Below are 27,253 nucleotides of genomic sequence, written 5' to 3'. Positions count from 1 at the left end.
TTAAAAAACAAAAACAAAAACATTGTGTAATGAGATCTTACCAAATCTGAAAAGTTGGACTGATGTCAAAGGAATGACATTGAGCCCTATACCTCCTTCTTCTTAGGATGTATTTTTCTCAATTCAAGTGTTTCCTTGAGTTCAGTGGATTTATAAAGGTCAGAAAGATATTCAAACCTGGGAGACTCATTATAACAGCACACAGACAAACATCTCTGGGAGTGTGAGGTTGCCATCTTCCAGCAGTTCCTCATGTGTGTGTGTGTGTGTGTGTGTGTGTGGAAACTCAAGCACAGCAAAAATAAGCAAATATGTTTCAGCAGAAGACAGATTCTTCTTGTCTGGGCTGCAATTACAGCACCTGGAATCACATTTGTTTTGACTTTAAATCCTCTAACTTGACAGAATGACGGCTTTTCAAAACCCTCCAATAAATCAGTCCGTGTGACTTTTGTTTACCGGCTTCAATTATTTTTTAATTGGACACCAGGAGCATAAAAGTGCATCAAAGTCAAGACTTTGCTGTTTTACAAAAAAAAAAAAAAAAAAAAACACTACAGTGAGTCTCTATATGTGTCTTTGTTGAGTTGTGGGCTGTAATTATGTTTGGTCTCACAAAACAGAATAAACCTAATATTATTCATAGATATTTTTTATGCTTTTAGAGTAACATTGAGGCTATCTATAATTACGCCTCCCAGAAATATAATTGGGTTTCTCAGCGTCAAAGCAATTAAACATGTGCATCAATAAAGGAAGCGTTTTCTAATGGCCTGTATGAGTCCTCCGCTCTGTTTGGTTTCCACACTGTCATTTGTTTTTGTATATGAAAACTGCCTGATCACTGCTCTTAATTAACGTGATGGAAGAAATAAACATAATTTTTGCTCATCCGGTGTGTTACTCAGGGTGAAACACACACTCGTTTACACACATAAACACACTCTCTACCTGCTCCAATCAGCTTCTTCCTCTCAGATGATTGGTATTAGACTTCTGGCAAAACAATTAATCAGTCAGCAGCCGCTAATTAATATGCAGAGAAACGACTAAACAAACGAGGTCAATTACCTTCTCACCTTCTCCCACCTTCTCGTCACTGCAGGAGATCAGCGACACCGAGATCCTGGAGCTTACCCACAGTGCATTGGGGCGCATGACGGTCATCCGGCAGATCTTCCCCATGTGGAAGGACAGCAGCGCCCGCTGTATGAGACACAATCACCGCATCTCCTCGCTGCTGTGTGACCCGCAGGAAGGATACCTGCAGAACCTGGAGGTACTTTTAACATCACTGGTTTATTCTCTATGATCACTGGTTTGCTTACTGGGGGATGTTTGTTGAATATCTAGTTTCAGTTTGGGCTGAACTTCCCCAGGAATATCTATCTATTAGGGATGTGCAGAGATCCCAGTATTTGTATTTGTATCTGTATTTGTATTTGAATAACAGTGGAAACAACAGGTTATGGAGAGTCTGTTGAGATGTGTCAGTAGCTCAGCTTTATCTCTGGGGAACAACCCCCAACAAATAATTTTTTAAAATATTTGTATGAAACAAATATTCGTATAAAAACCCACTATTTGTGCTTTGCCGAACAATGTATTTGTATTCGGGCACACCCCTAATATCCCTATCTCTTCTCTGCACCAAATTGCAGATAATTAATCATAAAATGGTGTTTATTCTAATATTCCAACATTTTCTTCGACATTGGTCGGACATTTCTCAGACTAGGGAAGGAAAATCAGTTATGCAGCCGTTTGTCTGTGTTGTTTCAGTGATTGAAGGAGAATTGTGCGTGTTGAATGCTGCTCAGCTCTGCGGAGGCCTGCATACTTTCTATTTTCCTGATTTTTTTTTTTCACTCCATTTTATTCTAAAATAGCATTTTGCCACACGTTATGGAAAGTAATTTTAAATAAAACGGCTGCAGCTGAAATATTGATCCAGTTTTTTACCAGCGTAATGATGGCGGTTGTTACGCTTTCTTAAGGGATTTAAACTACAGGAGGAGACGCGAGTTCACATATAAACAGTCGATCATTGCAGCTGTAATCATTACTGAGGGGAGTGAAAAATGACCCGCATTAAAATCACCCCACCTCCCCTACAAACATAAATCCAGTCTAAATGCTTTAGTTAGTTGCCTGATAGTGTTCTTGATGTTTAGATAAGGCATCTTTGTTTCAGTACACACATAAGCACACACTAATAATCCTGCAGGGTTTTTTTTTTTCCAGGAAATGGAGCCAGACTTTCATGAGAATTTCCTGAAAATATTCTCCCACCTGCTCGTCACTGCAGGAGATTCAAACCATAATCTTTCTCTAACCCCAACATAACCAGAACTTGTCACATCACGACGGTTTCATAAAGCACAGACAAATGATGTCGTCCTGCTGGTCACTGCCGATAGCGGCGCCAGATTAGGTTTAATCATTAAGTGGCTCTTAATACGTGGGGTGCTGCTGGAGTTTCTGTCTTCAAGATAGCTTCCCATCTTTAAGCAGCTGCCTGTAAGTGAAGTTGTGCCAGACGCCATTTGCCAGATTTGAGATGTTTACATGTATCTTGGTGACAGTTTGTATGTTTCTGATTGTTGCTATTAGTACAAAAAAAGCCCCCAAAGTTTGATAAACCTGAACATGGAGTCAAGTTAGTGTCAAACACATTAAATCTTTCATTTGTGCTTTCAGATGACTAAACCGTCCTCTTCTGTCTCTGATGTGGGAGGCAGAAATAGTCCGTTGCCAAGAAACGTCAAAGACGGTGCAAAGTTTTGTTTAACAGCCAAAAAACACAAAGTCGATTCTCTTTTTCTCCGTCTCAGATCAAAGTGGTCCATAATGAGAATGTTTAAGGAACAAGGAGGCAGTGAACGAACGCTTCAGGGAATGAATTAAGTGGTTTGGGGGCACAATTTAGTAAATCAGAAGCACAAATTATTAATTTGAAGGGACAAATTAAGTAATTAGAGGGTACAAATTATTAAATCGAGGGAAAATGAAAAACTTAATGAGTGGCCAAATTAATCTTTTGAAGGCAGGAATTATTTCTCCTCTGCTGTCCGGCCTGATCTGTACAACTGGAGGCAGTTTATTGATATTTATTCTGTATGTAGACAAGTCTCACAACACGCCGGGCAGCCGTGGTGAAGCAGCCCGGAGAGACCAGCTGAGGTCAGAGGTCAGCAGCGGCAGAAGTATTACAAAGACTCGCTAGTGTCTCTGCTTCTGCTTCCTGTTTTTGGAGTCTATCCCGGTGGCGTTCAAATCCAGAGCCTTCCTGCTGTGACATGAACCGTCGAACCAGCCGGCTGCAACAAAATCACTGATACGCATCCATAAATTCATGAGCACACTCACTCATGCACTATACACATACTGTATGCCGAGCAGTGTGAGGCTGTCAGAACAAACCTCAGCGCTAAACATCAGCTGAACGTTAAAGGAGGACACACGGAGGAGAGAGAGACTGATCCGATCCGGTCCCAGAATACTACACCATCATAGGCGTGACATCATAACCTCGTGGCAGCCATTGTTGTTTTCGCAGCAATAACAACTTGACTTTTCCTTTAGCGCCACCCACACGATAAACTTTTTGACCCCACACTTGCCAAGTTCCCAGTGAAAACCAGTGCAAATTTTAATAAAAATCACCACTGGCTACTTTTATATGGATATTTGGAGATACACAGCTAAATTTGCGAACGTCAAAGCTCAAACGATGGGAGAACATGATGGCAATGTGACCTTTCTGTGTGCTTCGTGTATTCATTCGAGGGGACGTTACAGTCTCATCGTCGCTCCACACAGATCTGATGTTTTTGTCTCTGTTATTTTATTATCTTTTACTTACAGTGAATTCAAATCGGAGTCAGTCCAGTAAACTTGGTCGGATTCGATCTTTAACTGACATCCAGAGGGCAAAAAAAGAAAAGCGCTCTCCAACACACACACACACACACACACACACACACACTTATTATAATCTCTTGTTATGAAATATCACAGTGATGTGTGGTTGACATTTCAAGACAAACAAACATAACAATTACTATAATTCATACAGACAAATATTTTGACATTTGTGGAATTGAGTGTAGTTCTCTACATGATGTCCGACATCGCAGCCGGAAAAACCCACCGGAACAACGGCGAGGTCATAAGGTCAAAGTCTCTGTCATTTTTCATGCTTCTTTTCTCTCCTGTTCTTTCTTCAGCTCTTCTTTTTCCTTCCTCTTTTATTCTCAAAATCTCGTCTCTGTGATGCTCGAAACTGTTCAGCTCTGCCTTTTCTTGTCCGCTCGTGTTTCTTCTCCTCCTACGCACCATCGCCTCTTTCTCTCTCACCTCCAATGTAAAGATTTCCCTCCATCTTCCTCTCACTTCTCCTTGACCTGTGTCGAATCTCTCCGTCTTCACCTGAAACTCTCAGGAGGCGGCAGGTTAAAAGGAAGGGTATTCGTCTCGATAATTCATGCAAAACTGGGTTAAATGTTCTTTGATCTCGGTCGCCCCCACACCGCTACGCTGATGGAGGAGAGAGAGTGCGAACAGCCGGCTGTCGGGCAGCACAGACAGATTTACTCTACATCTGTCAGCCAATGGGAATACTGATGCAGGACAGTGATGAGCTTCGATCTGTAGGAGTGTAAAACTTCCCGGGAAGTAAAGTTGCAATATGAGAGACTGTGAGGCTGGAAATTTTCTATATTTTTCTTGTTGCCATAGACCTCCGTTTTTGTCCAAACAGTATTAAAAACATATCAATTCTCGCACATGCTCAGTAGGCGTCTGCCTTACACAGAACTACTCTCTGGAGACTGAAAACCTGATCGCTGTTATTAGTCTTTGGAGCCGTTTCTAAACAAGCTAACGTGACCAAAACTCTTCATAATGAAGGAACATGTCACCCAGTGCAGCGGTGAGGCTCACTGATGTGTTTTTAATAGTTTTTGGACAATAATTGAGGTCTACAGCACAGAGGAATAAGATATATCAGGCTTTGGATACACACACAACACTTGTTAGTAGATCAGTTTATTGTTGGTTTGGATTCAAATGTGAGATTTGTTGAGAAAAAAAAAAAAAAATAGAGAAAAGCACCAGTCCTTTAAGCAGTCTGAGGTTATGCATACTGCAAGTTTAAAGTGAATTTCTAAACTTTCAGCTGAATAAAATATGAATAAATGTGTGATACCATCAACTTACCTTTATGCTACATCCAATCCTACATCACAGGCCGCTGCCGTCCACCAGATATAATCTCATCACACAGCTAAATACGCTGGGTTGTACCCTAAAATAAATGGAAATGGTTGGCAATATAATAACAATTTACATAGTAAGTTTGGCTAACTAGCATCGGTCCAGACTGGATAATCAACTTTGTCGCTGTTGTCGCTCCAGTGTTTGTTTCTTTTCATCGATCTGTGTGTTGTCTGAAGTCAGTGGCTCTTTCTTTTTATCAGTATTCGGAGGGTGGACTGTACCTTTAAGAAAAACAAGGATCTTGCAATTTTTTTTTTTTTTTTTTGCATATGTCATATATGTTCTCTTCAGATGCAGCCTCTCCATGACAAAAGATGTGAAGGGAAAAAGCATGACTACTCGATCTTTGCTTTTGTGTGTGTGTGTGTGTGTGTGTGTGTGTGTGTGTGTGTGTGTGTGCGCGCGTCATGTCCTCCGGCAGCGTTCTGTATGGACTTCATGCCAGTCAGCTGTATCTGGACAGAGTGATGCTCATTTGTCATCCTGCATTCGGTCTCTGCTCCCTGCTTTGGCATGTGTGTATGTGTGTGTACATGTGTGTGTATATGTGTGTGTATGTGTGTGTACGTGTGTGTGTGTGTGTGTGTGTGTCGATTTGTCACAGTGTGTTTCCTCTGCCCTCTGCAGCCGAGGGTGAGACATGACATGATCACATGTGGACAGGCTGACTGCCATCTCAACACCATCCGGCTGTGTGTGTGTGTGTGTGTGTATGTGTGTGTGGTTGTGTATGTGTGTGTGTGTGTGTGTGTGTGTGTGTGTGTGTGTGTGTGTGTGTGTGTGAGTCAGCAGTGCTCATGGTGCTGTTAGCTCAGTACCAGCGGATGATGCGGTACCCAGCTGTGTCACACATGTAGTCAGTCTGTGTGTGTGTGTTTCTGTGTAACTTTCACTTGCAGTGATCATCACACATATTACATTTATATACATTTATAATAATATAATAATATTCATAATTACACTGCACACACAACATGCTGACTTTTAACTATTAAACTCTAAATCATCGGGAAATCTAAATAAACAAAACAGAAAAACGATGATGTATTCCAGTTTAACAAAGAAGCAGTGAAAAGGATGCTGGTAAGATGGATACTTCAGTCACTTGATTGGGGTAAAATACCCTTTCAAACAGACAGAAAAAGTCTGATTATCAGGCTTGGATGTAACAGAATATGCCTACTTAGTGTCATAATTTCAGGCATGAAACGCCCCAAAAAGGAAAGTTGTTTTATACCTGGTCCTTATTATGACAGATGTGGAATTTTCGAGTTACTGGTTTGCGTTACAGTTAGAGAATGATGGGAGGTTCCTTCCACTCCTGCTTGTATCAGAACAGTTATATAAATATGTAAAGAGGTGTAGAAGGTTTGTATATGTGTCATTCTGGCAATAAAATAACCAATTTTAAAATACAAAAATAGTCAATAAGGTCAACATTGATGTGGTCGGGGCAGGTAATGAGGAAGCTCAGAGGGTGTGTTTCCAGCCTTTTTATTAGCTCCTGGTGAAGACAAAATAACATCATTTACCTTTTTTGGTATATGCTGTACATCCACTCTCTCACTGCAAAACAACAGAATTTATGCTGGGAAATAGGATCTCTGAGCTAAGTTAACTACATGGCGCCAAGAAAGTTAATTGAAAACATCTACAAAACTCATATTAAAATAACACAAAACAGCTGGGTAAAGCGATGGTGTTGACAGTAAATAATATGCATAAAATGTTACAACAATAAACCGTTCAACCGTTCAAAAATCAAATAGCGCAGCAGCATTTTTCCGTACAACTTACCCTCAGCACTGCAAAATGGCAATGTGAAGGACACAAGAGGGGGCTACGGAAGCTCAGGAGGTACAAGAGAGGCAATGTGCAGCAACACAATTTCTACAGGAAACATTAATAAAATGGTAAATAAAAATGATACATTAGGATAAAATTCACAACACAAAGTGCCTTTTTTTCTAACTCTGTTGCACCGACATAACAATATTATCAAGTACGTACAATAGACCCTTTACTCCGCAGACACTGTGACTCGTCAGAGCAGGAAAGCAGGTGGAATACAGTCCTTGTTGTTATTATTTACACCTCTACGTTTCCTGATACTCTATTAAATATTTGTGGTTTCAAATGAAGCGGTGTATTTTTTTTTTAACTTGTGCCTCCCGTCTTTGCCTTCCGGTCTCCTCCTCCTCTTCTCTCCAGGTGTCTAACCTCTACCTGTACGACAGCGTGCTGATGCTGGCCAACGCCTTCTACAGGAAGCTGGAGGACAGGAAGTGGCACAGTATGGCGAGCCTCAACTGCATCAGGAAGTCCACCAAGCCGTGGAACGGCGGCTGGTCGATGCTGGAGACCATCCAGAAGGTACTGAAGCTTTCTAACAACAAACCAAAACATCTTTTCTGAGTCATTGTGCATTCGGGGCAAGAACAGACATATTATATTTACATCCTCATCGGTTAAAACATATTGATGGAGATACAGTATTAAATCTGCATTCAGTCTAAAGGCAACATTCATCAAAGACTACACCCTTAAAGTCAAACTGAGTATGTTGAAGTTCTCTAATTATTATTTTTCTAGGCTGTTGAGCTGATTAACGACTCGAGTGCGATTGCTTGTTAACTTCCCGAGTTGCCTTGATCTCCTCTGTAGCATTTAAACAGAGGAGCACATCCGTCTGATTCACTATGGCCTTAAAAACTGTAGAGTATATGTTGTTTTCTGTTAAAGATTTAATTAATGAGAACCTTTTGAAGATCGACGATGAGCACATGGAGGAAGACATTAAAGCGCGATTAGGTTAGATTCAACCTTAAATAAAAGAACAAACAACTTCCTTGTTAACAGAATATAAATCAAACATGAAACGCCGCCGTTCATGCCGAGACATGAAACACCAAACTCATCCTGTCTAAAAAAAAAAACCCTGGTGTGCATCTAAATTGCATCATACGACCTGTAGTCTCGTTCTCACGGTCTAATTGGTGAAAGACGTCTTTTAATCCGTGCTGATGAGTCCCTCAGAGCATGAATAGATCGGTTTTGTTCAAAAAAAAAAAAAACTCAAGTTTCACTTTGTTTCTTCGACGTCTCTCGTGTTTACAACCATCCAGCTCGTTAGTGATGTCTGATGATATTCTCATAGATGTAAAGACAGAAGAAGAAGAGCGTTGCGTCAGCGCCTGTTGCGTACAAGCTGTTATACCTTTTAATAATAAAAGCCTTTGGTGCAGCTGCGAGCTCTTTAAGGATATTGACAGAATTACGCAGAATCAGAATAAATGAAAATCACATCTGCAGTAGAGTTTGTGAGACAGCAGTCAGGTTGTAGTCATGAAACATGTTGCAAATATGATACACATGTAGTCGCTTTCTTCATCCGCAGTTTTCTATTTTATTGATTTTGCATGCTCTAGCTTGTTGAAAAGTAATTATGTGCTCAACCTGCAGGAATTGTTGTTTGTATTTATGTTGCTTTGGTTTTAATATCCCAGGTTTTTTTTTTTTTTTCAATTTAAATTATTTTTTTTTACTTTGTGGAATAACAATGTGGAAAAACACAAGCAGTGACATTAAACACGACGTGAGAAACACAAAAGGCGACAGAAAACATGAATTAAACGGGCAGGAAACAGAGAGTACAGAGTAAAACGAATCAAAAAGAAAATGGTGAAAACAAAACAACAGAAAAATGTAATTACAGCGGTAGAACGACGGTACGCTAGAGGAAGAAAATGGAGATTAATTACAGGTTTTCTCGTCTAGTTTGTCAACTTCTGCGACATGTTTGGTGATATTGACCAGTAAAAGCACAAAACGCTCCTCAAATGTAACCATGAAGAAGAGGAAGATGTCATATATCACCTGTATATCATAAAGCATCAACTACTCTTCACACTTAAATCAACCAGGTGTTTTAAATAACTGGGTTGATCTGGACTTCCTGGACCCAGTAGGTACTGGTAATAAATCTGTCTCAGTATCATAACCAGTAGAATTAATGAATGAACGATGGACAAAACTACAAAAATACAAACGTTCCTTTAATAAATTTAAACAATACTCTTAAAACTCACCTTTGCAGCCATAAAACGTTCTTCTTTCAGTTTCTCCACTACGTCAGAAACTCATTTATAAAGTCCAAATTTCATTTTGGCTGTTTTCCTGCAGTCGGAGCAGAACAGTACATCACTTCATCTCATATAGGGGAAGCAACATTCGCCCAATTTTTTTTGTCTTGAACTTGAACATTTGCACCAGCCGCTGTTTCTCTCTGACTACTTTGCTGATGAAATGGAAAATGACTTTGTGATAGGACGGCAAACACAGAGTGAAAAATGGACGGAGCTGAGCACTTTCACTCTGTAATTTTTTTTTTTTGTTTGTTTGGTGCATCACAGGATGTTACAGGTGTGTGTATTGGAGGTATTTTTGTGTCTTGGGTAATGGAAGTGCCCGGGGCGCCTTGTTGCATTATAAGTGCTGCTGCTCCATATTTACAATGTAAAGTACTTTTGATTTTTTCCCGCCTGTGTAGTATTGCTTTGTACTGCACCATACATGTGAACATACTGTACTTACTTTGAGTATATAGGCCTGGATTTCCCCTCACTCGGGGGACAGGAAACAGCTTTTGCTTTCATCTCCGCAATCAACTGTCAGTAAATAGTCCTCTGTATCTGCACTGTACTGATGTGGAGGCAGCAAATCAGACAAATCAGTCGCATTGAGCTCACAAATGATGTTCCACTGTCCATGAAGGGGAGGGAAAGTATCAGAGGGACGGTTGCAACACAGACATTTTCTCTTGGATCAAGGAAGTCAGGAACATGCCATGAAGGTACACCCCGCCATTGAGTCTGCAGCCGACAATCAGCCTGATCTGATCAGTTCTGCCAGAGTTACAGTAGAAAAAGTGATTTTTTTCGCTTGGTAAGTTGAAAAGTAAGTAAGTTTTCTGTTTTTAAGGTAATGTTTATTTGTTGACGACTGTAAATGCAGACCTATCCGTAGGCTAAGTATCAGTGAAAGTTTAATTTATCATGCTAGCCTGTCTTTGGTTTGGTCATGGTGCTGTTAGCTAGAGCATGTCAGGCTGTTTTATCTGAGGGACAGTCTGTAAGAGGTGTTGCTAAGGCTCATGGAGTACGCGCCATCACCTTATACAGATATGTAAAGAGGAAAAATGAGGACAGTGCTACACGTGCTCCAGGTTACAGGACTCATAATAAGGTGTTCTCTGAGGAGCAAGAGGGAGGCTCAGAGATGACCTGCTAATGGCTGCAGATATTAACTATGAGTCCTTGTAAGGTAAGCGCAGATAATTGTGACAGTTCATGTTAGAGCATGTCAGGCTTTATTGCTCTGGCTCATGGTGTGTGAGGAAAAAAAAGAAAAAAACAGGGTCAGCGGTGCACGTGCGCCAGGTTACAGGGCTAACGAACAAAACCAAACATGAAATTAATTCCACATCCTCAGAATTCAGTGACAAAGTTCATAATCATTCATAAATTCATAAATAATGAATAACTTGCAAGTTAATTGAGTTAAAAACAATCATCAGATATTACAGTTCATAGGTTAAAAATGTTGACAAATGTATAAATAATTCACAAGTTAAGATAATTAGGTTAAAAAATACATAAATACTACGGTTCATGGGTTACAAATATTCATAATGTTCATTCATAAATGATAAATTGAAGGATAATTAAGTTAAAAACAATATAGATATTATGGTTCATTGGTTAAAAATGTTAATAATTCATTGTGGCCCTTTAATGTCCTCAGAAAGAAGCATGACTGTAACAGTTATCCAGGGAAGATCTGGGAATCCCGCCAGATAGACTGGTTTACTGGAGCAGAATCCACATCTTTCCATCGGTCGTCCTCAGGCCACCAGCCTTTCAAGGGCGAACTTCCTCTCAAACCAGTCCAAAGTCCTGGATCGCCACTGCTTCCAAGCAGAAGATGTGGGTAATGTTGACGAGACCATCACAGTCGCTGTCCTGACAAAATAATCGCCAGTTGAGGAAGGAAGCAGGTTGGAGTAATCACATCCGTAGAGAGAGGGACATTATTCAGCTTGGCGTTAGCGGTCAATGCTCAGGGTAACAGCGTACCAACCTCACTTTGTGTTTCCCCGCAAGATTTACCACCATCACTCTGTCCGTGATGGGCCCACAGGCTGCATCGGCTCATGCAGCGTGTCAGGGTGGATGCAGGAGAACGACTTCCTGACATTCCTGAAGCACTTTGTGAATTACACCAGAGCATCCCCTGACTCAGAAGTGCTTTTGCCTCTTGACAGCCGGAAGGGGTCGAGTATTGCAGAGCCAACGGTGTGGTGCTGCTCTGCTGATACACCAACACAGCTATGGACTGCTGGATGATGGGAAATCCTGGAAAAACCATGACCATTGATGACTTACCCGGTATTTTGGCAACAGCGCTTCAATCTGCTGCAACTCCATCCAACATAATAGCCAGCTTCAAGTGCACAGGGATTTGGCACCGCCTTGTCCCGCATGAGCCAGCACCAACCCCATGGCTCATCTCAGCCACACGTTTCCACTTTAACTTTTCCACTTTCCAGGTGCTCCATCCTTTTCCCCAAGGCTGGACCTAGAGAGGAGCAGAGAAGAGGGAGAAAAAGATCATTACTGACACCACTGTGAAGCAACCCTTGGAGAAGGAAAAAGCAAAGTGGATGCCAAAAGCAAAAAGAAAACTACCTGTACAGAAACAGCCTGCTAAGCTTACCAAAAAAGAAAGTGGTTGTCTTCATCCAGGTAAAGAATCAGAATCAGTGGGAACATGAAGCATGCACAGAGGCCACAACAGCGAGAGTGAATAAAAACATTCCTTAGAAATAAAACCTCAGAAAGCTGTTTATTTAGTTATATTTCATACTTTAAGCACTTAGGAGTTTATGGTTGAACCTTTTATGTAAAAAAAAATATCCATTTTCTTAACTGGTTAGTTGGCACTGAGGCCTTTACTTTTTGTGGTTAAATGTTTTACTTTTTTTTACTTTTTGAATGTCTGAATCTTATTTTCCACGGTGACCTGAAAACAAACAACAAAAACACACACACACACAAAACAATGAATAAATGTTTGTACACCATCCATTGTTCAAGGACACTTTGTATTCATTTTAATGTTGGCTGATGTACTAAACAAGTGACAACGCCCTTGATCAGTTTGATGGATTTGTGACGGTTTAAGCATCTTAAATTCAAACCTAATGTTATTCATAAGAGAAAATGGTGATTATGCACTAAGGGGAGTTTGACACATTGGACCAATTTCATACAACAGCAACATTTGACATGATAAATTGATTTGAGAGTCACATGGTCATTTGCTTGGAGAACTAATTGAAGCATTAATGAGTAAATTGATTATATGCCAGAAATATTAAAGTACTTACTTATTTTGTGGCCGATTAATCCAACCATTACTTTTGATCTGTGCCTGTGTGTCTATTGTCCCAACAGAGGGGCAAAAGTATATGCACAACATCAATCAGGTCTGATTGTGTCTGTCTCATTTATACAAAAAATAAAAGTATGGTTACTCTAAATAAATGCATCTCTGTGCAAAGAGGAAAATACAAAAAAGTTATACTTCCGTCCTGGCTTCCCCTAGAAATGTCTTATAACCACTTTTCAAGCTAACAAGTGGTGAATGATACTGAAACTATAGAATTTGGGTGGATAATCACTTTAATACCTAAAAAGAACAGTTCACTAAGAGAGTGACATAAAATAAAACATTAAAATAAAACAGTTCAGTTAAGCAGCTAAAACAGTTTGGTTCAGGTTAGCTGTGGGTTCCCATTACCAGCTTCAGTACATTAGCTTAAACTGTTCAGGGATGCTAATCAGTCATTTTGTGACCTAAAACTGTTTGGGTTAGGTAAAAAAAAAAGGTTCAGTTTAGCAGCTAAAACATGTTTGGCTCAGGTTCACTAAAAGTTCAGTTTTGCAGCTAACATAGTTTGTCAGCTATTGGTTCAGATTACCAGCTAGCATAGCTTGGTAGGGCAAAGGTCAATTTTAGCTATTAAAACAGTGTGGGTGAGGTTAGCTAAGGGTTCAGTTCAACAGCATAAACAGTTTAGTTCAGGTTAGCTGTGGGTTCCCATTACCAGCTTCAGTTCATTAGCTTAAACTGTTCAAGGATGCTAATCAGTCATTTTGTGACCTAAAACTGTTTGGGTTAGGTAAAAAAAAAAAAAAGGTTCAGTTTAGCAGCTAAAACAGTTTAGTCCAAGCTAAGGGTTCAGTTTAAAGCCATTTGGTTCACATTCAGTTTAGCAGCTAAAACATGTTTGGCTCACGTTCACTAAAAGTTCAGTTTTGCGGCTAACATAGTTTATCAGCTATTGGTTCAGATTACCAGCTAGCATAGTTTGGTAGGGCAAAGGTCCATTTTAACTATTAAAACAGTGTGGGTGAGGTTAGCTAAGGGTTCAGTTCAACAGCATAAACAGTTTGGATCAGGTTTAACAGTTCCAACAACTTGGTTCACTGAGCACTTCTTGTTGAAAATCTCTGAATTTTTCAGAAAGGCACTGGTGTTGTCACTGTTGCTCCTTTTCAGGTAACCAATCATATATTCAGCCTGGTTGCCAGAATAAAATGTTGGCATTGTACGTTTCTGCAAACCACAGAAAACCTGTTTTATTTTAACCCAAACCATGATCTTTCCCTAACCCTAACCAAGTGGTCTTTGTGCCTAAACCTAACCAGACCTCAACCACATCGTTGTCACACCATAAAACATCATTATTCAACAGGTAGAAATGTTAATATGCCATGTTTGTAGAAATGTGATATGTAATTCACATGTTGAAACGTATATATTCAACGTTTCTGTGGTTTGCAGAAACGTTCAATGCCAACGTTTTCTTCTGGTGACTGGGTTGATATATTAGATGAGGATCCTCCAGTTGGTGCTCATGATGAATAAACAATGTCAAACGAATAGATAGTAGATAATAAAAAGCAAAGGGGCGACACTAGTCTATCATACAACAGTGGTTAGCGTGGTAATATGTTCCCAAGATAGTGTTCTCATAGAAACACACTCCACAGCGTCCTGCCAGTACTTTTCTGAGAAAAACATTACATGGACACACAGCTAATGCTTCAATTTAGCAGCTTCAACTGTTTAGTTCAGATTAACTTCACGTGTTGGACCTAATCACAAAGCTCCATCTTAGCAATTAACACTGTATTTTGGAAGCTGAGTAATGGTGCTCAAGTGGATTTTGATGGTTCAGCAACATAGTACTGCATTTTACTGATGTTTTAATTGCTAAATTTGTCATGTTATAGGTATTATTGCTTGCCCTGGCTGTGTTATTTTTGCTGTCACATCCACGTCTCTATTTATGTTTCTTTGCTGCTCTCATGACCTTTGCTTCCTCACTTGAAAAATAGATTTTCAATCTCACCATGACAGACCAGATTTCAGTCTATTGCTTTGTTGTGCAAAAAGTCAAATAATGATACAGTAAACTCCTGATATTTCGGTATCATTGAAAAACAGACAGACGATTGGAAGCATCACTGACTTTATAGCAAGCTGCTCAGAAACCAAAACAAACACTTTTGAAATGTTATTTTCCTCCAGGTGACAGTGACTGCGACCTTTACAGTTGACAGAGGAATATTTAGTTTGCCTGCGGTGATGAGTGTTTTCAGTCTTTCTTTAAATCCTACATGAACTAATGGAAGTCACGAAACAACATTTCATCCACTGCCTTTCAGTGGATGAAGATATCTTGACATTTCATACATCTCTAAACACTGTTTGCTGCTGTATATTTTTCATATGAGGGGATCAAAGCAGCTAATCAACAAGGGAGACAGAAAGCAGAGATCACTGGTCATGAATTAATAAAGCTGAGCATCAATTTTTTAAACTACTGTTTAATTAATTCTGTATCTATATCAGCCCGTGTTCTCTCTTGGACTGATTGGAGTGATTTCTGTGCGTTCAGTGCGATTCATGATCCTTTGAGGGTTGCCAGCTTTACATATATATTACACATCTTAGCTCACAAAGCATCTTGGGACGCAGCCTGATATTAGAGGAACAAGTAGACTCACAGCGGCAGTTTAAGAGGTCACTACAGCTTCAATTTTCCAGATTTTCTCAATTTTTCTTTATCCCTCTTTGTCCCATGATGTCTCTCCTTTTGCAATTCTCTTACCTTTCCTTTCCTTCCACCGTTCCTTTTACACTCTTTTAACCTCCATTACTCTTTTTGACCCGTTTTAATGTCTTCATCCCTCCCTCCTCATCTTACTATCTCCCTGTTGCTCTCTTGTCATTTCATTATATTTTATCTGCATGGACATTAAACTTAACAATACTGGCCGTGCCTCCTCTTTTATAACGGCTACATGATAAAATGTAGATTAATAAAGTAGCAGTAAATTTCCTTTGAACCGGTGTGTATGTGTGTGTATGTACAAAACAGCACAGAAATGCTAAAAAAATATGATTCAGGTCATCAAAAAAACAGCCATTATTTCATTACTATGGTTTGTTCCTGCACTCACATCTTAGTACAGCACTCTCTGTTTAAAAAAACAAATGTAAGGGATTTTGTTATGTGAATGTGTTTATGTTTTAAAAAATGGATATCAGCCAATATGTGTTTTTTTGTAAACTCTCCAATATCGATAGCAATATTGGCAACAAAAATCCGATGTTAGTATGTGTCTGGTATAGATATTAAGTCAAATAAAAGTAAGAGGTCAAGACAAATGTGACTCAGATGTTTATTGAGAATTAAAGTGAAATTGTGGTGTTAGTCTCACAGTTTTAACAAGATTTTCCAAATCTGAAGATGACATAAAGTGCTAATGGTCCAGTCAGACAGTGACCACAGATATTCCTCCATGATTTTGACTTTTCTTTCTCTATTTCTGTGTCTCTCTGTGTCTCTTCCTGCAGGGTAACATCACAGGTCTGACCGGTACGATGGATTTTAAGGACAGCGGCTCCAACTCCCACGTCCAGTTTGAAATCCTCGGCTCCAGCTTCAGCGAGACCTTTGGCAAGGACATCAAGAGGGTGAGTTCACAGCGTTTTGCTTGAATGAATAAACTGAAATAAAGGGCACAGAGGTGATATCGCCTACATGTGTCAAACATAAAAAGCTGTATACTGATATTCACTAATATAGAATAGAATAATGGCAGCCATTATTGAGAATAAATGGTTATGAAAAGAATATTTTCTTGTAATTTAATGAGGGGGACATGTCCACAATATTTCACAAGAAAGTTTCAGATATCTACTTAGCTATTTACCAAGCAGAGGGCAACAGACTAGTAGGGCTAGCTTGGTAATGTTTGCAAGCTAGCTAGCTAACTTAGCTAACTTATTAGCACCTTATTAGCTATTTCTAGCGTTTTCTTTCAAGCAGCTTTCATTAAACTACAAACCATATTTGTTGTGATGATGCAGGTGCTGGTAGTAACAGGACTGTAATTATAGCTAACACCTTGCTAAAGGTAGCTGGTAAATGTTAGCCAGTATAACCAGGCTGTATTTAATTCTTCACACCAGGTACAGTACCAGTCAAAAGTACCAGTCAACAGTTTGGACACACTTTCTTCTTCAAGTGAACGGGACGGTGTGTCCAAACATTTGACTGGTGCTGTAGGTTTACTGAGCATATGCAGACTTTTACAGAAGCATTTAAACTGAGAAATCAAATGAACAGGAAGAGACAGCCTCAGAAACAAAACAGACAAATATAGACATCAAACAACGTACAGACTCCAGTTAAACTGTTGACTGTAACCACATAGAGTTACAAAGTGGGAGCCACTAGTTTCAGAAGTGTTTTTTTTCCCTCATTCTTTATTCCCATTTAAAGTTTTTCTTTAAATGATATCCTCAATATTATTCATTTTCAGACATTTTCTGACATCAACATTTTACTGTTTTATTATCATCTATTTATTTTGTGTAGTATTTCATAATTTGATTTTTTACTGTTATTTTTATTAATTGTATTATCTCTTATTATTTATCTTTTATTATCTTAACGACCCATCTTTTATTATTGTCCTATTCAGTTAAATCTTTTGCTTTCTAATTATTTTGGTGTGCATTAGTCTCTAAATCTAATTTTAACATCCCGCATCATCACTTGTAAAGCACTTTGAATTGCATTTGGGTTGTTTGAAAGGTGCGGTATAAATAAAGCTTGATTGATTGATTGATGTTTTCGCCCTGATTTTGGTGGACGGCTATGAATACTACATTACCCATGAGCCTCGGCTGGCATCGCTGTTTTCAGAGGTGTAAATCAGAACCTTAATGAACTCAAAACGATTTGTCGCTGTAGTTGTAAACAAAATGCGGCACCATAGTTGCTAAATTCACCCAAAAGTTTCCCAGAAAGTATGTTAAGCTCTTCTAAAATGCACCTTAGGAGTTGTAGTTAACTTCCTCTCCGACGCAGTTGTTCTAGTTTTTGCAACCTGGAGAGTTTTCATGTTGATCCAAACTGTAGAGGAGCTCAAACTGTGAGTCAGATAATGTTGTCGATGGGAAATATTAATGGGATTTTTACTTCTGGGACCCACTTTGCAACTCTAAAAACAAATCATCTATGAGTAGAACATAATACATACATAAAACATGTGAAGTTGCTAGTTATACAGATGTGTGTGGAACCAGAGTAACCATCTATGATCATTTTATATGTTTTGGCTGAACTTCAGACTGCAAAACTCTCAGACGGACCGCCGGCTATGGAGACACACACACACACACACACACACACACACACACACACACACACACACACACACACACACACACATCACAAACCCAAGCTTACACACTCGAGGCAAACTTTTTCTCATTCACACGCAGCCCTTCGCTTTCACACATGAACACACTATCACACTTACATCTTTACACATTCACTCTGCGTCTCACACTCTTTCACACATGTACATACTCGGTCTCTCTCTCACACACACACAAACACACACACACACACACACAGATTTCACACACACTCATTTGCAGCTACAGTTTCCCACAAGCAAACATGGGATGATTTGACTTCTTATTTGTTTTAATGTATTCATGACCTCCGCTCTGTGTGAAGCCCTAACCTGTTTGGGGAAACAGAGCACCACACACACACACACACACACACACACACACACACACTTTCCCCCCTCGGTGTGTTTGTTCAGTGCAGTGTTAGCCTGACAGCGCTGCCTTGTACTATACAAAGAAACACTGCAGGCTGTTGTTGTTGTTGATGCAGTCGAATGTCATCAGTCATCACGTCGCCCGTCAGCGATATGCGACCCATCGTGTGCGGACCACTCCCAGCCGAGGGTGCCGGGAGGACTCGGATTTTAGTGTTTCTAAAATCATGACAACAGCTCCGGTTGCTTCATGAGTGTTTGCTGAGCATCCTTTTGTCTGCTGCTTTCGTCCTGCGCCTCTACTTCACCATAAAAACAGAGATAACTGGGGATGTGATGGAAGGTAAACACAGCTGAGATCAATTTGTCAACCGAAGTTTATAGTAGTGCAGGGAAGTTTTCAAGTAAGCACTGTGCACCTAACTGGTTGTTCAGTGGAAGTAAAACAAGTTAGGCTTCATTATCCTTTGAAAATATTGAATTGTACATTTAGACTATATTTAACTGATGACAAAATCATGCTTAACTTTACTTTCTGTATTGTTTTTCCAGAAAATACTAAAATAATAAAAATCAATGAACATCTATGTATGCTGTGTCATGACAGAAACTACTTAATTGGAAATGTTTTGCTAGTTAGCACGTTAGCTAACACTGAAAACTAGCAGGAACCAAAAATATAAGAGGTGGAAACCAGTCAGACAAATAAAAACATAGAAGTCAAACACAAAGGACGAAAGATGGAAATTATTCAGAAAGGAATTGTGGGTGTTTTTTGGGGGGGTTGGTTGCCAGGTGTTTACTATTCAGGGTGGTTGCCATGGGAGTACTAGGTGGTTGCTAGGTGGTTGCTAAGGCATCTTAGATGGTTTCTATGGTGTTTCTTCACAGTTTCTGAGATGAATGAAGTGGTTTAGATGGTGTTTCAGGGTCGATGCTGGAGTGAAATATGTGTTTGTAGTAGTGTGTGTTTCCATCCACCTGTTTTTATGTTTTCATTTATTTTCAAGTTGAAATGCCATAAAATTAGGAAAAAAATTTGATGAAAGTGCTTCATTTAGTGATTAAATCATGACTTACATGAATCATGTGACTGTAACCTTCCTCAAATGGATACATGAAACAAACAGAAATGTCATATTTCCGTCACGTTTTCTACATTATTTTTCGCAGTTTAAGCTTTAAATGCCACTCTTTTAATGACATCATCTATTTGTGTCCTCTTCTTCTGCAGTGGTTTAATGGCGCCAGCACATTTATCTTGATGAACCAACTTCATATATTCAGAAAAGTGAATGGAAACACACATTTCTTTGATCTTTTTTTGCTTACATTCTGGAAATTTGGTTAAAAATTTGCACTAAATTTGGTTGTAAACGTGGCTCCAGTGGTAATAGGTCTGGCGGTAGCAGCAGCAGCAGTACTGGAGTATGAATACCGTGAAGCAGCAGAGACACTCAGTCTTTAAAACGCAGTAAACATTGACAACAGGAGACACCTAATTTTGAGATTTTTATGAAGCATCGCTCTGTACCTGCAGAGCAAATGTAATCTGCAGTCACTCGAGGAGACATCTGATCAGTCAAGCTATCGCTGGCAGCCGGTGAGGTAATGCATCAGAGTCGTGAGAAGATGGGAAGCTTTTGTCAGTGTCAGACTCAGACTGCAGAGCTATTTCCTGAAAACGGTAAGACCTGGAACGAACCAAAGTTGTTTTATTTATATTATAGTTTATTGGCTTGCATGAAAATTTAGCTTCATTAGTTAGCAAAGAATTAGAGCATCAACAGGAGGTTATAGGTGAAGACTCATCAAGATTAAAGGTCACAAAAACAGATTTGCTCTCGTGAAAATATCCTCAGATAGTTATTGTGAACATTTAGTATGTTATCAGAGAGTATAAATGAGTTTAATCAATATAAAGAGATTTACATGACAACCTCTATACCTCCTAAAATCCCACTCAGTGTTATTTCCAGCATCATGCACTGTGCTGCAGGATGTCCTCAGGCCTGCTGTTAACGTTGCTGCATGATGACTGTCTAATAACACTGTTCTCTGTAATGACATTGATATTTGTGTGTGTGTGTGTCTGCACAGCAGTGTAAGCTGTCTTCAGGCACTGCTATTCTTGTATCTACACGGCGTGATGCTGTTTGTTAGCATCAGTGTTTGTGTCAGCCTCACGGCAGGTTTTAAACTAACATACTAATGTATAAATGCACTCTATTGTCTGGCATACCTTCAAACTCTTACAGTTATTTGGTGGTGAATTTGTGTGAAACAGGTTGTGGTGCAGCATGTCAGTCCTGCCCTACAGGTGAGGAATATTCATCTGGTTTCTCTCTCTCTCTGCACAGAAATGATTTCAGTATCCAAAGATGAGAAGCTGCAGATTTCAGTGATCCGTCGCTGGTTTTGTCTCTTAACTTCCAGCCTGCTATGCTACTATATGTCCAGATGTTTTAGGAGGTCATGCATAGAAATATCAGGTCAAAAAGACCATATTTGGAGCAAAGTTATGTTCAGCATCAATAAGCTTTACTTTGTGTTGCAGCAGCAGCAGAAGCTTCATGTTTCTATGACGACACATTGATGCTGATCAGTCGGATGATTCTTTGAACTCTTCACTAATCTATATAATATATAATATATATATTATTAATAAGAGATAATTAAGAATAATCAACACATTAAAACTGGATAAATGAACCGTGCAGTGTAATAGTGTAACTATCTAATGAGTCCCCACTTTGCTCTTTGTGTGCTGGATGTAAAAATATACATTACTAGCGTTTTGGAACAACCACACCTCACAACCTCTGTTCTGATATCACGCTGTTATACATTAATAAAAAATTGCCAGCACATTGTGAGAAATCAGCATGTCTATTATATCAGTGACACGAGCGCTGCTGTGCGGGTGAAATGATCTAATTAGTGCCTCTGTATAGCGCTCATCTTCTTCCAGCTACTGCATTCCTTCACTCTGTACGTTTGTTATTATATATAATAATATATATTATTAAGTTACATAAAACTGGTGTTCAATCGAATGCAGGTAGCAGACGTCTACGTGCACCACGCAACACACTCCCGCTTGTGTTGACAGGAAGTTAAAAGACCAAACGATGGAGTTATTTACTTGTTGTTGAAAACATTTACATTATTTTGCACTTTTGGGTTTTGGAAGATGTTTCATTTTCGGCACAGTAAATGTTTCATGACTGACAGATGGAGCACAGTCAGATAGAAATGAAACCAGTTTAATTATCAGTACATAAGTGTTAGAAATCATCTGGTTCTTTGATAAATGCCTTTGGAGATAAAAACTGAAGAAGAGGAGTCAATTACAACTCCCAAGATGTGTTTTAGTACAACACATTTAATCACTGGGCTTAAACTTCAGTAGCACGCTCTGCTAACGGAGAGCTGATTACTTACTTTGTAGAGAAGTTGATAAAACGTTCAGCGGTAAAAATCCTTTAAATTTCAGCTTCTGGATCAGATTTGGATGAATTTAACAACCATGACGACGTGTTTTCTTCCCAACTGCAACAACAAAGCGTTCTGAATTTGCACCTCTGATTAGCTTCTTCTCTATAGTTTACAGTTATTATAGTACGTAGAGCCATCCGTCATGCCGACCTGACAGAAAAAAACATGATTTTTCATAAATAAAGTGAAAAAAAAAGTCAACTGATGGTCATAATGTAAATCAATTGTATAGTTCAGTTATCCAGGAGACTCCTGTGTTGAGGACAAAGAAGGATATCATTAAAATAAAACTTTAAAATGAACACAAAACAAACAAACAAACATCACATCTCATCTCATGAGTTTAAGCCACGGTGCCGCCGTCAACGCCTCATCGGAGCTGTTGTCGTTTAACGGCGCCGAGGCTTCCTCTTTGTGACCGAAGACTGTCATCATTCATGCAACAGCGAGCTCCCGCAGTTCTCAGTTCATTAATTTTTCCAATCATTGAAAAAGTTGTTTAACCACGTTAACGTTAACCTTGATTAACACATTAACGCTCGGCCCTCGCCATGAAATCAATGCATATTTAACAGGATGAATGTAGGTTTTAATTATCACTCAGAACAGTTTGAAGTCGTCTCTATAAATCCGTGTAGGCGTTTCGTTACAGTAGATTAATCAATACGGTATGTATTGTATCTCTGCATCTCCGTGCTTCACTTTGACCCCTGCGGTGATGTTGCTGCGGGTGTTTTAAATAATGGAGGAGTAATTATGTAGTCAAATAATATAATTTATTATTATCTTCTGTGTGTCACTGACATAACCTTGTGATGTAAGTATTCATTTGAATCAACCTCACTTTTATTGACTGTAAAGGTTGTAATGTAGCATATTAAACAATATAACATGGTGAGGAGTAATAATCTCTGCAACAGAACTGAACTGTGCTGCAGGTACGGAAGGTTAAATCTGCCCATAGAAGAGTTCACATTAATAAAAACATGATTAATGTCAGAATGTAAGGATGTTTAAGAATTCAACCTTTCAGTCTCTATTCTCTTCAAAGTTAGATATTAAACTTATAACTTAAATATGAAGGGAAAGGAAGGGAAAGAAAAGGAAAGGAAAGGAAGAGAAGGGGAAGGAAAGGGAAGGAAGAGAAGGGAAAGGAAAGGAAAAGAAGGGAAAGGAAAGGAAAGGGAAGGAAAGGGAAGGAAAAGAAGGGGAAGGAAAGGAAAGGGAAGGAAAAGAAGGGGAAGGAAAGGAAGAGAAGGGAAAGGAAAGGAATGAAAATGGAAGCAAAAGAAAGGAGAATGAGGTTCTCAGAAAAATAAAATTCTGAAATTGACCTCAGACTTGAGTGAAGTAAAGAAATAAGAGAGAGCGAGCTGGGAGTGAGCTGGTGAGAGCCTAAAGAGAAAGAGGAGGAAAGGAGGAAGAAAAACATATATATAGAGAGAGAAAGAAATGAGACGAGAGGTAAAAATCTGGGACAGACGAAGTCCATGAGGACAGAGAAGAGATTAGGAGAGCAAGTGAGGAAAGAGAGATAAAAATCAAGTAAAATATGTCATAATAATACTAATCAATAATAATAATACAATATAAGAAAACAAGAGTTTACAGAGTGAAGGAACTGAGCAGCTGATCGCTCCCTCAACTGAGTCTCACTTTCTAATCAATTTTTAATTTTTGTATCAAAACAAGCACCACTACTTCACCATATCCACCATTTTTTTTTCAGAAGTAAAGTATTAAGATAAAGTATAGAATGACATCACATTTTTTTTGTTTAAACACTCACATGTGGATTATTTCATTTATACTGCGTTTTAAAAACATACATAACAATTTAGATGATTTAGCAGTTTGCAGGTACTGTGTGTCAGTGTAAGGTTGTAAGAGCACACACACACACACACACACACACACACACACACACACACACACACACACACATACACACACACAAACACACACACACACACACACACACACACACACACAAACACACACACACACACACAGCAGTTGCTGCAGTAATGCAGATTTAATCACCTGGCTTCTCATTCTGAGTTATGAGTCTCTCTGTGTTACATAATGACCATTAGGGTGGACACAGGCCCATAGCTCACACACACACACACACACACACACACACTAATACCTATCAATATTACCCCCCACATGCACAGAAATATATCTCCAACATAAACACTCACATACATAATGAAGTCCCCTAAGTTATTAGTCCTCTCACATGCACCCAAATGAGCACGAAGACGTATTGTTATTATTATTAATGTACCGTTCACAGACTCTAAAGTGCCTCGCATACATGCTGTACAACATATATCTATATATATGTGCCTCCACACACAGCGAGGGAGAGTCCAACACACGACAACAAGCAGGTTGTTTTTCTGGCTTTTCCTAAAACGAGGCTGTTCTGTAGGAAGGATGAAAACACTGAAGGCTCAACTGAACCTGCTGCTCACAAGCCGTGTTTCCATTAACCTGTTTTTATGCACATTTTGAAGTATCACATTTAAAAAAGCGTGATGGAAACACCAAAATTCAAAAAAAACAAAACAAAAACAAACTTCCTTAATTTCTCAAAAAAGTTTTTACACTCGCTTGAGGTTGATTTTGGAAATGTCAGAAAAGAGTTTATACACTAAATGGGTAATGGGAACGCATTTGTCGAAGAAATAATGACGAACGTTTAACTCACATGACTGATCAGCTGTTTCCGCTCCGGCCTCCCCAGATAGCGTGAAGCAAAACCAGCTGACATGACACAACAATTACAACTCGCCCAGTTGAAACAAATTCCTGAAGACCTTTCTCTTGTCGAGGCAATAAAACTATTTGTTTTGTTTCTGGCATAGACTGTGTTTCTGTGTAAAAATGTGGACGTAGTTACCGTGACACGTTGGTTTCTAAAGAGCGGTTTTGAAGCTCAAAGTGAGCTGCTACAACTCCCAGCCAATCAAAAATGGACAAAGAGGCGGGCCGAATGACTGAAACAAGCCACCTAGCAGCTGGCGGACCTGTCACTCAAAGCAGCCATGTCCTTCATTATGCATAACTTTACGGTTTAATAAAATTTAAACCGGTGAGTTATAAAAAAATTCACCCCCCGTACAGTTGTCATGAAAGAGGAAATTAGTTATAGAGGCCAAAACTGTTGTTTGTACCAGGCTGTAAACATGTTTATTTCTGCTGTAAAGTTGGGCATGTTAACATGGGGGTCTATGGGGATTGACTCGCTTTTGGAGCCTCAAGTGGTCATTCAAGGAACTGTAGTTTTTGGCACTTCCACTTTCGCCGCTTGGTTTCTGGTTGGCAACCTCTACTTCTTCTACTCTGTTTACTGGCAGATTATTTAAGCCTCTACCGCCATCTACTGATGAAACTATGTGTTGTGTAGCCTTGTTTATTCGCTTCAAACCAGTTGATGGAAACGCACCTGATTCGCGTTTTCCTTTTTGAAACATTTCAAAAGTTTGCTTAAAATTATCTTGTGAATCTACTGGGAACAAAACGAACTTTATGTCGTTGTATATCGTGAAAAGTTTCCATGTTTACTTCCAGAAAGTTGTGAACAGCCAACAAAGTGATCGAGGAGAAACGTCTGGCAGACAACACACCAGTTATATTCAGTTTTTCTTAAAGAGGACGTATTCTGCACATTTTCAGATGTATATTTATATTCTGGGGCTCTACTGGAATATCTTTGCATGATTTCCAGTTAAAAACTCCTTATTTCTCTTCTACTGGTCCTTTATGCAGCCCCTCAGTTCAGCTCCTGTCTCTTTAAGGCTGTATCCTCCTACATGTGCCTTGAATCTTGGAGTGTTTTTGCTCGTTTCTAATTTCCTTCATTTAAATGCTCACGTCAAAGTCACTGTGTGTCACTAAAGACTAGTTAGGCTGCTCAGAAATGTCATCATTTTGTATGTGAGTAGTATTACACATGCTGAAGGAGTCTTTTTATAGAAAAAAAAAACTAAAAGCATTAATAGAAATGTTGTAATTTCTTGTCTTTATGTCTAGAAGTTTTCATCAGAGCTGCACCGATTAATCGTTTGACAGAAAAATAATCTCCAACTATTTTTTATAATCAAGCCAAACTGACAAATAATCTGTGATTAAAGCTTCTCCAGTGTGATGATTCACTGCTTTTCTTTGTCATATGTGACAGTAAATTAAATATCTTTAAATTCTGGACTGTTGACATCATAACAAGCTCTGAGAAACTGTGGACGCCATATTTTTTAAACACTTCATAGACAATTAATCGAGAAAATAATCGGCATATTAATCGTTGGAGAAAATAATCATTAGTCGCAGCCCGAGTTTTCATCACAGAACAGATCCCCACATATGAATGTACAGATTTCCAGTTCTTCCATTTAAGAACCATGTTGATGGGACATTCTGAGCCTCAGGTTTTCATTAATTTGATCACTCTGATTGATTTGCTGATCAGTATGTTCAGTGACATCATCCTAAGTGACATCAAGTTGTGATGTCACGTTTTTTGTTTACATGAAGGTCAATCTGTTCCACAGAGTTACACGTTGCATTTGCCTCCCAACACGTCTGGTTTCCATGGATACATGGTTGCTGTAAAAACGTACACAGTTAAAAAGTTTTCTCTTGAATGAACTGTTACCTGCAAGTCACGACACCGAGATAACATTCATCGTGCCGTTTCCTGGTGTGACGGGTCTTTGGATTAACGTGGGCAGATGATCTAGGCACAAACTTGGCGGCGCCGCAGCATTGATGATGATTGTTGATGTTCGAGCAGAACAGAATAGACATCTGCTTCCAAGACTAAATTAATTACAAGGCAAAAAAAAAAAAAAAAAAAAAAAGAAGAGACCATCTGTTGTGAAACTGTTCTGAGCTCAGTAAACCTATTTGTCAGATCTCAGTGTCCGATCGGGAGAATTAACTGAGCCGGAAAACTTAAACTGCAGAGCTTCCAGTTTATCTCGCATCCATGTGTTTTCTTTAGGGCAGTTCAAATTAGTTTGTAGGGGGGGGGGGGGGGGGCGGGAGGGAGAGGAAGATGAGGCCGGTGTGAGGTGACGGCACACGGGAAAGTTTTATAGAGTTTGTGACAAGCAGGTAGATGTCGTTTGCCCTCCGGTGAGATATCAGCTACTCGCTCTCTCTCACACACACACACACAGAGAGTCGTGTTTACATCACTTCAGAGGACATTACACTGACTTACATTCATTTCCTTGAGACTTATC

General features: G+C 39.3%; 1 protein-coding gene and 1 long non-coding RNA gene across 5 annotated transcripts in view; one reads left to right on the top strand and one right to left on the bottom strand.

The window, feature by feature from the left end:
- Positions 1 to 27,253, top strand: part of grid1b (glutamate receptor, ionotropic, delta 1b) — a 288,771-nt gene that overhangs the window by 189,307 nt on the left and 72,211 nt on the right. For all 4 annotated transcript variants that reach the window (XM_044338603.1, XM_044338602.1, XM_044338605.1 and 1 more), the window contains 3 exons: positions 1,106 to 1,279; positions 7,492 to 7,653; positions 16,270 to 16,389. In XM_044338603.1, the coding sequence (XP_044194538.1) occupies positions 1,106 to 1,279; positions 7,492 to 7,653; positions 16,270 to 16,389 (456 nt within the window). The remainder of the gene's footprint in view (positions 1 to 1,105; positions 1,280 to 7,491; positions 7,654 to 16,269; positions 16,390 to 27,253) is intronic.
- Positions 16,281 to 22,015, bottom strand: LOC122971849. The gene is made up of 3 exons (XR_006399571.1): positions 21,942 to 22,015; positions 20,032 to 20,191; positions 16,281 to 16,367 (listed from the first exon to the last, which is right to left on the bottom strand). It is a non-coding gene; the product is annotated as an uncharacterized LOC122971849 (long non-coding RNA).

The sequence above is a fragment of the Thunnus albacares genome, chromosome 20 (assembly GCF_914725855.1).
Source record: "Thunnus albacares chromosome 20, fThuAlb1.1, whole genome shotgun sequence".
Classification (NCBI taxonomy): Eukaryota; Metazoa; Chordata; class Actinopteri; order Scombriformes; family Scombridae; genus Thunnus; species Thunnus albacares.
Note: the sequence above shows the minus strand (reverse complement) of the source record. Positions and strands in the feature narration are given on the sequence as shown.